At 56.1% G+C, this 14,068-nt stretch overlaps 2 protein-coding genes across 2 annotated transcripts; both read left to right on the forward strand.

The window, feature by feature from the left end:
• The first annotated feature begins 285 nt into the window (after nt 1–285).
• On the forward strand, nt 286–7,669 carry MYPOP (Myb related transcription factor, partner of profilin). Its single transcript, XM_059152088.1, has 3 exons — nt 286–361; nt 1,107–1,658; nt 6,423–7,669. The coding sequence occupies exons 2-3, from the start codon at nt 1,160–1,162 to the stop codon at nt 7,067–7,069; spliced, it is 1,146 nt and encodes a 381-aa protein (XP_059008071.1). The 5' UTR covers nt 286–361; nt 1,107–1,159; the 3' UTR covers nt 7,070–7,669.
• A 3,666-nt stretch (nt 7,670–11,335) lies between these two features.
• IRF2BP1 (interferon regulatory factor 2 binding protein 1) lies at nt 11,336–13,824 on the forward strand. Its single transcript, XM_059152087.1, has one exon. It carries the CDS (start codon nt 11,662–11,664, stop codon nt 13,414–13,416), a length of 1,755 nt encoding a protein of 584 aa, XP_059008070.1. The 5' UTR covers nt 11,336–11,661; the 3' UTR covers nt 13,417–13,824.
• Nucleotides 13,825–14,068: the final 244 nt, after the last annotated feature.

Consider the following 14,068-nt stretch of genomic DNA (forward strand, 5'->3'; position numbering starts at 1 on the left):
CTGCGCGGGGACAGAGCCCGGGCTACCAAAGGTAGCGGGAGAGCCAGGGGCGCGCATGCGTGCACAGAGTTTTCCGCGTACGCTGCTGGGGCATCGAGAAGCACCGCGACCTAACGCCTGCGCATCTAAGCCCCGCTCGAGGAGGCCGGTGGAAGGCAATTCTGCGCTTGCGCCGTGGGAGGGGCGTGAAACTCTAGCGGTAAGGGCGTTGGGGGCTGACTGGCGCTAGGTGCGCCTGCGCCGTGGCTCTCGGGGCGGCCGGGGGCGGGGCCCAGAGGGGGAAGAGAGAGGAGGGGGGAGGAAAGAGGCCGCAGAAGCCCGAGCCTTGACCGACGGGCAGGCGGGGGCTGCGGCGGCGCCGGTGAGTGACCCGCGGCCCGACTCGGTCCCCACCCTCCATGACCCTCACTCTTCCTGGAGTCCCCCACCGCCTCCGTTGTGCCCTCTTACTCCCGGACCGCATTACCCCCCAGAGCTCCTCTTAATTCCTGGCAATTCCCAGAGCCCCTACAATCCCCGCAGACCCTAATCCCTCGTATTTTATAGTCCCAGCTCCTTCACTGTCCTAGAAGCCCCCAACTCACCGTTATTCCCGGGCATCCCTTCTAAGGACCCCTTCTCAGACCGTTCTTACGTCCTATTGCCCCGGAACCCCCAGAGCGCTCCTCTGCTCCAGATCCCCCCTTCCTGCTGCATCTCTCCTTCAGCATCTCCTTACCCCCATCACCCCCATGCTTCTTCGACCCCGAGACACCCCCTTTCTCCCTCCATTTCGCATCCTCCTATGCCCCCATTCTCCTCTAACTCCTGCAGACACCCCCTCTTTCGCTTTTCCTCATTTCCCTCCACCCCTCCAGACCCTCCCCCAATTTCCATCAACTCCTCAGCGTGGCACTTTGCACCGCGTGAGGCACCAGAGGAGCGCCCAGCGGGTATCAGCTATTATTAGGCACTCTGAATGTCCCGCGTGGCCCGTCGCCCCCAGCCACGCTTCACTCCAACCCCTGGCCCCGGGGACGGAGGAGGCGGTGTCGGGGCTGCCGGGGCGGGGCGGGCGGCGCGCGGACGCCGAGCCCCCGCCAGCGCCGTGCGCCATGTGCCCGCAGCGCCGGCGCCCCCCCATGCGCCAAGCGGCCGGACGGCGGCGTCGGGGGGCGCCATGGCCTCGGCGGCGGCGGGCGAAGCGGAAGAGACCACCCGGCTGCGCAAGCCGCGCTTCTCGTTCGAGGAGAACCAGATCTTGATCCGCGAGGTGCGTGCCCACTACCCGCAGCTCTACGGCGCGCAAAGCCGTCGGGTGAGCGTGGCTGAGCGGCGGCGTGTGTGGGACGGCATCGCCGCCAAGATCAACGGCATCACCAGCTGGAAGCGCACCGGCCAGGAGGTCCAAAAGCGCTGGAATGACTTCAAGCGCCGCACCAAGGAGAAGCTGGCCCGAGTGCCGCACTCCACGCAGGGCGCCGGGCCTGCCGCCGAGGACGCCTTCTCCGCGGAGGAGGAGACCATTTTTGCCATCCTGGGGCCGGGCGTGGCGGGGCCAGGAGCTGGTGCAGGGGCCGAGCAGACCTCCGGGGCCGCTTCCTCACAGCCGCCAGCCCCAAGTGCCGGCGCCCAACGCTACGTGTTGTCTGAGGACCGCAGGGAGGACCGACGAGCAGGTGAGTTCGTCCAGCCTCACTGTAGCCAGAGCAGATGGTCACCAAGTCAGCTGTGTTCTCGGCACTGTTCCGAGCCCTCTCCGTGGCTCATCACAACCTCCCTTACAACCCTGTGAGGTGGGTGCTGTGATTATGCCCATTTTAAATATGGGGAAACTGAGGCTCAGAAAAGTGAAGTGACTCACCCAAAGTCCCACAGCTCATGACTGTCAGAGTCAGGAACGGAACCCAGACCTAGGAGGCCTGGCTCCAGAGTCCACACCTGGGATTATCAGCACACACACAAGATTTCATTGAAGGCGATGTAAGGTGGTGACAATGGAGGCAGGCTGTCTGGGCTCCCGTCACAACTTGGCCACTCAGCTGTGTCATTTTGGGTAAGTTCCTGTGGCTCAGTTTCCACTTCTGTAAAATGGGGTTGAAAAAAATAGTCCCCACCTCAAAAGCTTGCTGCAAAGATTAAAGGAGTTAATACGTGTAAATTGCTTAGTACGTCTCCTGGACACTCACTTTTAGCTCTTTATAGGATTATCAGTGCTGGAAGGTAGGAACTATTTTACAATTTTATAAATCAGAGACTCAGGTTTGGTAACTTTCCCAAGGTCATGCCATGAGTAGGGCAAGTGTGCAGAGCAGAGTGCACAGACTCCCACTTAGCCTCAACTTTGGATTATTCTTTCTCCCACAGCTATTTCCCGAACACCTACCCTATGCTGGGCAGTGTTGGGGACACAGTGGTGACTGAGACATCCCCAGCCTTGCCTCCTGGGGCTGAGCTGTGGGAGTGTGGAGGGGGCACGTGACCCAGGCTGGGAGGTCAAGGAAGGCTTCCTGGAGGAGGCGACATCAGAGGCACAGAGCAAGAATGAGGAGCTGAAGAAGTGTTCCTGGTAGAAGGAACAGCATGTACAGTGACTTTGAGACAAGAAGGTTTAGCCAGTTTAGGAACTGGGAAGTTTCCAAGTTAGGGGAATGGGAAAGTAAAAAGACTGAAGAAAGGAAATGTTTTGAGATGAGATTGGAGAGGTCAGCAAAGGCCAGACCAGGTAGTGCCTTTCAGGCTGAGGTGAGGAATTCCATCCTAAGTGCTAGAAGGAGTCACTGGAGGGTTTTGAGGAAGGGAAGGACATGGAAGCCATCAAACAACTTCAAGATAATGTGACTCAGAGAGGTTTGTTCACCTACCCGAGGTCACACAGCAAATTAGTAGAACTGGGTCTCAAATACAGGTGTGTCCAACTCACAGCACATGCACTTAACCACTGGGCTAGACTGCCTGGCAATCACAGCAACAATTAATATTGACTGGGAGTTCATAGGTATGCCAGAATTAGATCACACGCAGTGTGTAAGTGAAGGTCATCACTTTGGACTTTATCTTCACGGCACTGGGGAGGCCTGAAAGCATCCTTGGCAGGAGAGAGAGAGAGAATTGCTTGGGACCCTTGTTCTCAATATAAATCTCAAACAACATTGCTTCTGTGAAATGCCCATGTTGAACCAGAGCAGAAATGACAAACTTATTTTTTCAAGAGTTTACAACTATTCTATTCATTCATTCATTAAATCAGCAAATATTTATTGAGCACCCCTTCTGAGGCAGGCACAGTGATAGATGCTGGGAATACTGTGGAGAGAAAGACAATGGAGCTGGCTTTCCAGTTATTGGAGACAAACCAGAACAAGTAGCCCCCAAACAGATCATATACCAAGAGGTGATAAGAACTAAGGAGAAAAATAAAGCACATTTAAAGCATAGTGAGTGATGGAAGGGGCACTGTAGTCAGGGAGGGCATCCCTGAGAAGGTGGAATTTGAGCAGAGACCTGAATAGAATAAATGAGTCAGTCGGATATCTGGGAGAACAGCACTTCAGCTAGAAGAAGCCACACATGCCAAGGCCCTGGGGCAGCAATGGGCTAAAGCACCCTTGATTGGGACCTCACATGGAGATTACCCACTGTGTAAACTCATAAAAGAGGAACTGCTCTGACTGCAGGACTGGAACAGGGTCTGGGGCAGCCTGAGGCATCTCTGTTGACACTAGAGGGAGACCTAAGGATAATTTCCGTGGACCTAATATTTGAAAAATAAATAAATAAATAAAATAACAGTAACGGCATTGAAGATTTGCTGTGTGCCAGGCACTGGCCTCATCCCTGTGCCTGGGGTGATTCAGTTAATCCCCGTGATGGCCCTCAGGGAGATGTTCTGTTATTGGGTCTCTTGGTCCTTTGCCCACACACACACCTATTTACAGGTGGGGAAACTGAGCCCCAAAGTTTGCAGATAAATGATTTTAAATCTTGTGGTGGTCCTTCTATGATCCCTGTGGACATGACAGCTGGGCAACTTTCTGTTGTTCAGTAGACTAGAAGAGTGGTATTTCAGAGTGGCAACAGTGTCCCTACCCCTCATGAGAGGGACTCAATACCCTTGGGCCCAGAGCCCTGTCTAACAGTAGTCAAAAACATGGGTTCCATCTAGGTTCAAATTCCTCTTCTCCCATTCACCAGCACTGTGACATCTCTCTGGGCCTCAGGTCTCCTCATTTGTAAAGTGGGCAAATAATGACAGCACCTACCCCCAGAGAATGGCTAAGAGGACACATTGCAAGAACATAGGAGGAAAGGTTAGCTGCTTCACCCCGGGGCCGAGCCAGCAGAGTTCAACAAGCATTAGCGCTGGTTATCACCTCTCTCCCCGCCTCCCCCTGCCTGGCTGACCCAGGGAGGCTGGTGCCCTAGCTTTTAAGGCTAGAGGTGGCGGGCTGTTGCTGGGACAAGAGAGTAGGGAGATCAGATCTGGCCTTGGAGCAGGAGGCAGGCTTCCCCAAGGAAAGAGTCTCTGAGCTGGCCAAGGGGCCGTGCAAGGGGGGGTACTCCTGGTGGAGGGAACTGCATGTTCCTTAGCTGGCCCTGAGCCAAGGAAGAGGGACAGAAAGGGGTAAGAGCTGAGGCCTTGCAGACTTCGGGAGGGGCTGGCCTGTGTACCCTGTGGGTGCTGGGAAGCCGTGGGAGGGTTGTGGCAAGGACCTGGGGCCCAGGGCCCCAATCAGGGCTGACTCTCTGGAAGCCACAGTTCTTTTTTCATTAAAGAAAAAATTTTGTGCTGGACATTGTTCTAGGCGCTGGGTAAACAGCAGTGAACAAAACAAAGCCCTGCCTGATGGAGCTGACATCAGGAGGAGGAGACAACAAACACAGAACGACCCCATGCCAGGTGGAGATAAGTGGTATAAAAGAAATCAGGTAGGGTTAGGAGAGAGAAAAGGACAGAGATGGGAGCTACTGTAGATAGCAGGTCATGGAGGGTCTTCCCAAGGAGGCCATATTTGAGCAGAGATGCTAAGGGAGGGAGCCAGCCAGGTGTCTGGGGAAAGAGCTTTCCAGGTCAAGGAACAGCAAGTGCAAAGGCCCTGAGGCAGGGGTAGACCTGCTGTGTTTGTGGACCACCAACAAGAAGGCCAATGTAGCTGGAGCCTCCTGAATGAGATACAAAGTGGAGGAGCACAGATGAAGTCAGGGAGATAGTGAGGCAAGTTGTGGAGACCCTTTGACCAGGGGGGGGCACAAGGGCTTTGATTTTATGTGGGAGATGAGAGCCCCAGGCAGCTTTTGAGCAGAGAAAGACTACATGTGACTTGTGTTGTTTACACACCTTGATTGAGATACAATTCCCATACTGTATAGCACCCCCCCCCCATTTAAAGCGGACAATGCAGGAGCTTTTAGCGCATTCCTGGAGTTGTACAACCATCACTACCATCAATTTGAGAACATTTTCATCACTCTGAAAAGAAACCCCCGCACCTCTTAGCCATCACCCCCTGCTCTGGGCAGCTCCAAGTGACCACTCATCTACTCTTTGTCTCTTGTAGATTTGCCTATTTGGGACATTTCATATAAACGGATCAGAGGCCAGGTGGTCCTCTGTGGGTAGCATAAATGACATGTTATTTTGGCGGGACCTCAGCAGTCCAAGTGGGACATGTCGGGTGGTTGGACCAGGAGGGGCTGTGGAGGTAGAGGAGGACAGAACAAACAGGTTGGATGTTGAAAATAGTCTGAAGGCAGAGCCAGTGACATTTACACACAGAAGGTGTCTTGGAGAAGAGAAGTGAAAGTTTTGGCCCCGGGTGGCAGGAAGGACAGAGATCAGCCCTTGGGGAGAGAGGGATTGGGGAGGACCAGGAGCTCAGCTCTGGACCAGAGACTGTGAGTCATTGCTAGGTGATGGAGGGGGTACACAGGGACACAACTGGAGGAGAGGTTTCCAGTGGGGCTGGGAAACCTGGAAGCCTCTTTGGCAGACTCTGTTCAAGTTCATGAGCATGAATGAAATCTCAGGTGAGGAGCCAGGAATCGCAGGCAGCAGGCTTTGGTTTGAACTGGTACAGACCACAGCTGAAATAGAACTCCTCCCACCTGATGGGACAGAGCCCAGCAATGCGTTCTGAGAGGTGTATGGTGGGGGAGTGGGGGTGGGGGCGGGGGCTTCCAGAGTGTTCAGAGCCTTCTAGAATGTTGGTTCTGCCTGGCTCTGCAGGGGACTTCCAGGACCCCGGTTCCACTAAGGCCGGCATCGGCCTTCAGGTGGTTGTTAGATACGTTAGACTCTCTCCCCTGTGTTCTCCTCCAAGGCACGATCTGACTCAGGTTTTGGAAAGATGGCTCTGGGACCAGGGTGCGTGGGAAGTGGAAAGGGGAAATCAAGACGGCATGGGGGAGTCGCCATCACCTTATGTACCTCTCTCTCTCCACAGATACACCAGCCCACAGCAAGGGGGGCTCCAACAGCCCCGAGCAGTGGGCCCGGCCCTCCTGCAGTCCCCAGGAAGGGGGCTGCCCGCCACCCAAGGAGCGTGAGTCCCCGCCCCCTCCAGCCCTGCAGACGGTCCAGCTGCCCCGTTTGGCCTTGTCTCCACCGCCCTCAGCCCCTCCTCCACTGCCACCACCCACGCCCTCAGCCCCAGACCCCTCCCTGGACTTCCTGCGGGCTCAGCAGGAGACTGCCAACGCCATTCGGGAGCTGGCTGGCACCCTTCAGCAGGGACTGGCCAAACTGAGTGAGGCCCTCAGTGCCCTACTGCCCCTTCTGCCGGGAACCGCAGTGGACAGGCTGCCTCCGCCCCTGCCCCCGCCCCCGCCCCCGCCCCCACCCCCACCTCCCAGGCCCCTCCTGCCCCCTCCTACCCCCAAAGCTGAGATCACCCCGGAGCCGGTGTCCGTGGTAGCTGCCGTGGTGGACGGAGCGGTGGTCGCAGCCAGGGGGGTGATCATCGCCCCTAGGAGCGAGGAGGGGACCCCCCGGCCACCCCCAGCCCCGCTTCCTCCCCACGACTCACCCCCACACAAGAGGAGAAAAGGTTTCCCTACACGGAAGAGGCGGGGGCGATGGAAATCTCCGTGAAATCTGCCCTTGGGTTTGAGCTCCTCTCTGCTCCTCCTGCCTGCACCTCCTCCCCCCAGCTTAGCCCAGTGGAGGAGGGCGAAGCACCTTCCCCATCTCAGCTGCTCCCCGGGCTCCCCTGCTGCAGGGGCACGAGCACCCCACTCCCTCTACTAGTTAGTGCCTGATTCTCAGGGGACCTCATTGATGGGTGCCCCGGCCCTTTCTCCAGTACAGCGCTGTCTGCCTGGCTGCTTCCCCAAACCCTAACTTGTAAGCCATCGATTTTACCTTATTATTGCCCTTCGTGGGTTGCGGAGGGAATCCCTCGGGTCTGCACATACCCCCTTCCCCAACAACTCCTGGTCTTGACTTGAAGAGAATTGACCCGAAGTCTCCGATCCAGACTTTGGAGGGGCTGGGAGTCTCGAGACAAATCAGAATATGGATGACAAAGGATACAGCAGTCTGTACCCTAGGGAGAGGGGGGTGGAGTTCTCACTGGGGAGGTACAGGTTGGGCCCTTTGCCTCCCAATGCTCTCTCTGACCTCCAGAGCTCAACCCCCTCCTTTCTCCCGAGTGGTGACAAGATGTGAATAAACTTATTTTTAATACAATTACTTTGGGCTCTGAGACAGGCCTGGGGGTTTCTGCACTTACACCTGCCCCCACCCCTCTGTGGACAGGGGGTGTCTCGTTGAACTTGGAGGCTGGTGGTTTTCCAGTGCCCCCCACCCCGCCTTTTCCCCTTTCTTTCCTTAAACCCATCAAATTCTGTGTTCAAATCTTATTCCTACTTACCCATCCTTCAGAAATTAGCCCAAGTGTCATCTCCTCCAGGGGAACTTTCTGGATTTCCTCCTCCCTGCTAGAATGGGCCTGCCTAGATTTTTTTCTAGCGTCCTTTGGTCCCTAAATGAGCTCATGCCTTTATCTGTTTAAAGCTGGTCCTCATTCCCCCACCCTTCCCCAGTTTCATGAAGGCAAGAGCCGGTTTTTTGTTTTTCTTTCGTTTTCTGGTTTTTTTACTCCTAAACCTGCTGCAAAGCGTAGTCGCAAAGTAGCTAATAATCACCATGCCCCATCTGATTCAGTCAGACGGGGCCCAACCCCTGGCACTACCCTGGCCAGCTGCGTGGGCCTTCTTTTTCCTCATCTGTAAAATGGGTATAAAAATTGGAGGAGTCCACAAGAGCTCCATTCTGTTTTCATCCTTCAGGTCTCAGCTCAAATACTACCTCCTCAGTAAAGTCTTTCCTGGCACTCCCTCTCACCCAGCAGTTAGGGGAAAAACATAGTTAAATACTACTTGAGTAAATTTAAGTAAGACATCTGCCTCCATCACCGGGATGAGCCCCATCAGGGGAAGGCCTGAGTCTAGCTAGATCAGTGCTGTGTCCTCAGCATCGCCCAGCACAGAGGGAGAGTTGCGCCTTTGAGTTAATGAGCAGCTTAAAAACAGTCTCCATGTGTGGTGCTCCTTTTCTGGGCCAGGCACCATGCTAAACATTTATATGCATGTTTTCATTTTAACTTGAGGCTGCCCAATTAAATGCAGACTCTAATGGGGGGTGTCTATGTTTTTTTCCCCGAGTTTAAAAGAGACTTACACTGGGGCACCTGGGTAGCTCAGTGGGTTAAAGCCTCTGCCTTCGGCTCAGGTCGTGATCCTAGGGTCCTGGGATCGAGACCCGCGTCGGGCTCTCTGCTTGGCAGGGGCCTGCTTCCTCCTTCTCTCTCTCTGCCTGCCTCTCAGCCTACTTGTAATCTCTGTCAAATAAATAAAATCTTTAAAAAAAAAAAAAAAAAGAGAGAGAGAGAGACTTACACTAAACTTGTGATGGGGCCAGTCGCAATTCAGCTGACCTGAAGCTGGACCCCAGCCAGAACTCTAGACCTCACCCCTCTCCCCCAACTAATTTTTACTGAAGAATTGCTTAAAGGCAATTTTCTTTTTTTTTTTTTTTTTTTTTTATTTGACAGAGAGAAATCACAAGTAGATGGAGAGGCAGGCAGAGAGAGAGAGAGAGGGAAGCAGGCTCCCCGCCGAGCAGAGAGCCCGATGTGGGACTCGATCCCAGGACCCCGAGATCATGACCCGAGCCGAAGGCAGCAGCTTAACCCACTGAGCCACCCAGGCGCCCAAGGCAATTTTCGATGATATGTGGATGGCTGCTTTTATTTTTTAAGATTTTATGTATTTATTTGAGAGAGCCAATACAAGCTGGGTATGGGGTAGAGGGAGAAGCAGGCTCCCTGCTGAGCAAGGAGCCTGATGGGGCTCCTTGATCCCAAGGATCATGACCTGACCCAAAGGCAGAAGCTTAACCAACTGAGCCACCCATGTCCATATGGATGGCCTTTTTAATAGCTCTTATGTGGTATTAAACTTTATTAAAATGTAGCTAGTTCCCCAAAAATGTAGTTAGTACATTAAAAACCTACACTTCTGCCCATAATACAGACATATCTCGTTTTATTGTGCTTTCCTTTAAGATACTGCATTTTTCCCCCTACAAGTTGAAGGTTTGTGGCAACCCTGCATCAAGCAAGTCTGTCGGTGCCATTTTTCCAGCAGTTGCTCATTTTGTGTATCTGTGTCACATTTTGGAAATTCATGCAGTATTTCCAACTTTTGCATTATTACTACATTTGCTATGGCGCTCTGTGATCACTGACCTCTGAGAGCTCAGAGGATGGTTAGCATTTTTTAGCAATAAAATATTTTTAAATTCAAGTGCACACTTAATGAACTGTAGCAAAGTGTAAACTTTTAGATACATTGGAAAAACCAAAAAGTTCATTTGACTTGTTCTATTGTGATATTTGCTTTATTGCTAGGTTTGCTTTATTGTGGTAGTCTGGAAGGAGCCCACAGTATTTCCGAGGTATGCCTGTATTGCTTAGGATGAGGCAAAAGTAGGAAGTCTTTTTCTTTCTTCTTCTTCTTTTTTTTTTTTTTTTTTTAGTTAAGGGAGTCAATTTCCAGAAAATAATACAGATGTTAAGCGAAATTGTGAAGCTGACAGCGGTGTTTGGATAACAAAATCAGCAGCTAGGATTGCACCGGGATGTAGGAGAGGGAGTAGTCCGATTAGTTTGAAAGCCACTAATGAATGCATGTCTGACAAGTCATTCAAATATTTTTGAGTTCTCACGGACCCAGGTTTAAGAGAGAGGAAGAGTTAGAACCTGGAGACCTGTCCTTCCCTCCCTCCCTCCTCTTCCAGCCTGACTCGCACTGGTCCCGATGCTGGGAAGAAATCCCTCCCCGGGGGCGGGATGGGGTGGGGGTGTCCCCAAAGCCTGGTTGGTCCGATCAGGTAGTAAGCACTGGAGGTTGGAGAAAAAGTACTCCCTACAACTCTTGCTGACCATCCCCGGCCTCCCTCCCTTCCTCCAAATTAGCGGTCAGTAGTGGGTGAGGATTCCCTCAACGCAGTGCTCCCCAAAAAACCTAAAACTCCCAGACATTGAGCCGGAGGTAGGAGACAGCGGCAATCGGGAAGGCCTCCCCCCGCCTCTTAGGCAGCGGAAGTGCGTGGGTTTGTCCTCCCGGCAGAGCATTTTGGGAATTGTAGTGAAGTGGCAGTGGGGAGCTGGGGAGAAACACAATGTAACCCTTTGTAGACCAGAGCGCGCCGGCAGAGATGGAACAGAGTTCGAGGGCGTTGGACCACTCTTTAATAGATGAGGCAAGTGTGGCAGAGGCCTGGCTCAGAGGCGTTCGTTCTTCCTCTTTCACCGGCTGCTTCCGGCCCCATGATACACAACATTGGAGGCAAACGGGGTGCCAAGCAGAACCCTCCCTCTCCCAATTGCCAGCTTCCCGTCCCCTACCCTGAAACCATCCAATCAGGGCCTCTCCTCCGGAGCTGCTGCGTCCCTAACCAGACATTGGCCCACCTTTGATGGGCGGGGAATTGAGCCTCAGAAAGAGCAAGACTTTTGCCTAAAGCTGCACAGCAAGTCGGAACAGAAATTAGATGCCCGAAAGCATGTCCACTTCCTACCATTTCTGAGTCCGTGATAGCTGTGATCATTCATAACTCATCCCCGCCCCCAAGCCCTGTGCCCGAGCTCCTCCGAGCGCGTGGAACTCCCTGCCTCGCCGAGATGAATGGTAGGGTTTGCGCGTCGGAGAGGCTACGAGTCCAGCTCTCCGCCGCCAGCCGTCCCCTTTAAGAATCGGCCCCGGCGGGACTACGTTTCCCAGAAGGCTTTGCGGCGCGTTATGTAACTTTCCCTGCGAAGCGGCCTCTGGGGCAGAAGGAGGTGGAGGCGGCGGCGGCGGCGGGATCGGCGGGAGCCCGAGGCGGCGGTGCCCGCGGCCCATTCCGGGGCCCGAGCTGTGCGCCTCGGCCCGGAGCCCAGACCGGGCAGGGGCGCCGACGTGCCTCTAACAGGCTTTTCAAGGAGGCGGGAGTGAGGAAAAAGGCTTAGGGCCCAGGGGGCGGGGAAGGGGGGCCGGGCCTGGATCGGCGGGGAGGCCGAGTCGGAGGCCTGACTGTGGATTGCGCGGTCCCGGAGACACGAATCGAACGTCTGCGGCGCGGATCGAACGTCGGCGGCGGGTGGAACGCCGGGGCTCAGCGGCGCGCGCGCGGGGGTCATGGCGTCTGTGCAGGCGTCCCGCCGCCAGTGGTGCTACCTGTGCGACCTGCCCAAGATGCCGTGGGCCATGGTGTGGGACTTCAGCGAGGCGGTGTGTCGCGGCTGCGTGAACTTCGAGGGTGCGGATCGCATCGAGCTGCTCATCGACGCTGCCCGCCAACTCAAGCGCAGCCACGTGCTCCCCGAGGGCCGCTCTCCCGGGCCCCCCGCCCTCAAGCACCCGACCACCAAGGACCTGGCTGCGGCCGCTGCCCAGGGGCCTCAGTTACCGCCTCCACAGGCCCAGCCCCAGCCGTCAGGAACAGGCGGTGGCATCTCTGGCCCGGACCGCTATGACAGGGCCACATCGTCGGGCCGCCTCCCCCTGCCCTCTCCCGCCCTGGAGTACACCCTGGGGTCTCGCCTGGCTAATGGGCTGGGCCGCGAGGAGGCCGTGGCGGAGGGGGCGCGGAGGGCCCTGCTTGGCTCCATGCCCAGCTTGGTGCCCCCCGGGCTGCTGGCAGCTGCGGTATCTGGCCTGGGAAGCCGAGGCCTAACGCTGGCACCCGGCTTGAGTCCTGCCCGTCCGGCTTTTGGCTCCGATTTCGAGAAGGAGAAGCAGCAGAGGAATGCGGACTGTCTGGCAGAACTGAACGAGGCCATGCGTGGCCGGGCGGAGGAGTGGCACGGGCGCCCCAAAGCTGTGCGGGAACAGCTGCTGGCATTGTCGGCCTGTGCCCCCTTCAATGTCCGCTTCAAGAAGGATCACGGGCTGGTGGGGCGGGTGTTCGCTTTTGATGCTACTGCCCGCCCGCCGGGCTATGAGTTCGAGCTGAAGCTTTTTACCGAATACCCCTGTGGCTCTGGCAACGTGTACGCAGGAGTCCTGGCCGTGGCTCGCCAGATGTTTCATGATGCCCTGCGGGAGCCGGGCAAGGCTCTGGCCTCATCAGGCTTCAAGTACCTCGAATATGAACGGAGGCACGGCTCGGGGGAATGGCGCCAGCTGGGGGAGTTGCTAACCGACGGTGTCCGCAGCTTTCGAGAGCCGGCTCCCGCAGAGGCCCTGCCCCAGCAGTATCCAGAGGCAGCCCCTGCAGCTCTCTGTGGTCCACCCCCGCGAGCCCCATCCCGGAACCTGGCGCCTACTCCACGCCGTCGAAAGGCATCCCCCGAGCCCGAGGGTGAGGCGGCTGGGAAGATGACCACCGAGGAACAGCAGCAGCGGCACTGGGTAGCCCCGGGTGGCCCATACTCCGCCGACACACCTGGGGTGCCCTCACCCATCGCCGCCCTGAAGAACGTGGCAGAGGCCCTGGGCCACTCCCCCAAGGACCCTGGCGGGGGTGGGGGCCCCGTGCGTGCCGGGGGCGCCAGCCCCGCAGCCTCCTCCACAGCCCAGCCTCCTCTCCAGCATCGTCTTGTGGCCCGCAACGGTGAGGCGGAAGTCAGCCCCACCGCAGGGGCAGAAGCTGTTAGTGGGGGTGGTGGCAGCACCGGGGCGACCCCTGGGGCACCCCTGTGCTGTACCCTGTGCCGCGAGCGGCTGGAAGATACCCACTTCGTCCAGTGCCCCTCAGTGCCCGGACACAAGTTCTGTTTTCCCTGCTCACGGGAATTCATCAAGGCACAGGGCCCTGCTGGGGAGGTGTACTGCCCCAGTGGAGACAAGTGCCCCCTGGTGGGCTCCTCTGTCCCCTGGGCCTTCATGCAGGGCGAGATCGCCACTATCCTTGCTGGAGACATCAAGGTTAAGAAAGAACGGGACCCCTAGGCCACCACTGCCACCAGTCTACTGCATCCCACCCCTTTGCTACCCACCGCTGCTGCGGATAAATTATTCCCTCCCCCGCCCAGCCCAGTGCTACCCCGACTTGTGTACATACCCTCTTCCTCATCCCAGATGGGTCCCCTGGGGTAGATGCATTGAGGGTGGGGGGAGAAAGCTTGTAGCTTCTGTTCGAGGGGCTGTGTGGGGTCCCTTGGCCCCTCCAGTATTCCTCTCCCCTCCTTGGCTTGGCTTTGCTGCTGCTTGTAGTTGGGGGAGAGGTGCCCCCCTCCTCCTTGAGAAGGGGCCTCCTGAAATCTCGCTCTTTATAAACAAAGCAAAAGCATTTTATTGCCCCCCCTCTCCCGCCCCCTTTTCCTCCTTCAATAAACCGAAAGATGGGGTTTTTTTTTTTCCTTCTTGGTCCTAGTTGTGAGATGCTGCGCCCCCTCTGGGACCGAACTGATCCCTGCAGGAAAGGACTTTGCGTTGTAGCCTCCAGGTGGCGCCCTTCCCTCAGGCGGCCCGTTGGCTGTTTTTAGGAATGCCGGCCATTCCTCAAGCGTCCTAGCCGTCTGCCCGTTTTCCAGATGACAGAACTGAGGCTCAGCCAGAGCCAAGCTCGGGAAGGTTTCCCTTCTGGTCCGCCCCTGTGTCT

This window comes from Mustela lutreola, chromosome 16 (genome assembly GCF_030435805.1).
Source record: "Mustela lutreola isolate mMusLut2 chromosome 16, mMusLut2.pri, whole genome shotgun sequence".
Lineage (NCBI taxonomy): Eukaryota > Metazoa > Chordata > Mammalia > Carnivora > Mustelidae > Mustela > Mustela lutreola.

Coding starts and splice junctions, on each gene's coding strand:
- IRF2BP1 (XM_059152087.1), top strand. CDS start 11,662: ATGGCGTCTGTGCAGGCGTCCCGCCGCCAGTGGTGCTACCTGTGCGAC.
- MYPOP (XM_059152088.1), top strand. CDS start 1,160: ATGGCCTCGGCGGCGGCGGGCGAAGCGGAAGAGACCACCCGGCTGCGC. Junction 1,659..6,422: donor CAGGGAGGACCGACGAGCAG/GTGAGTTCGTCC, acceptor CTCTCTCCACAG/ATACACCAGCCCACAGCAAG.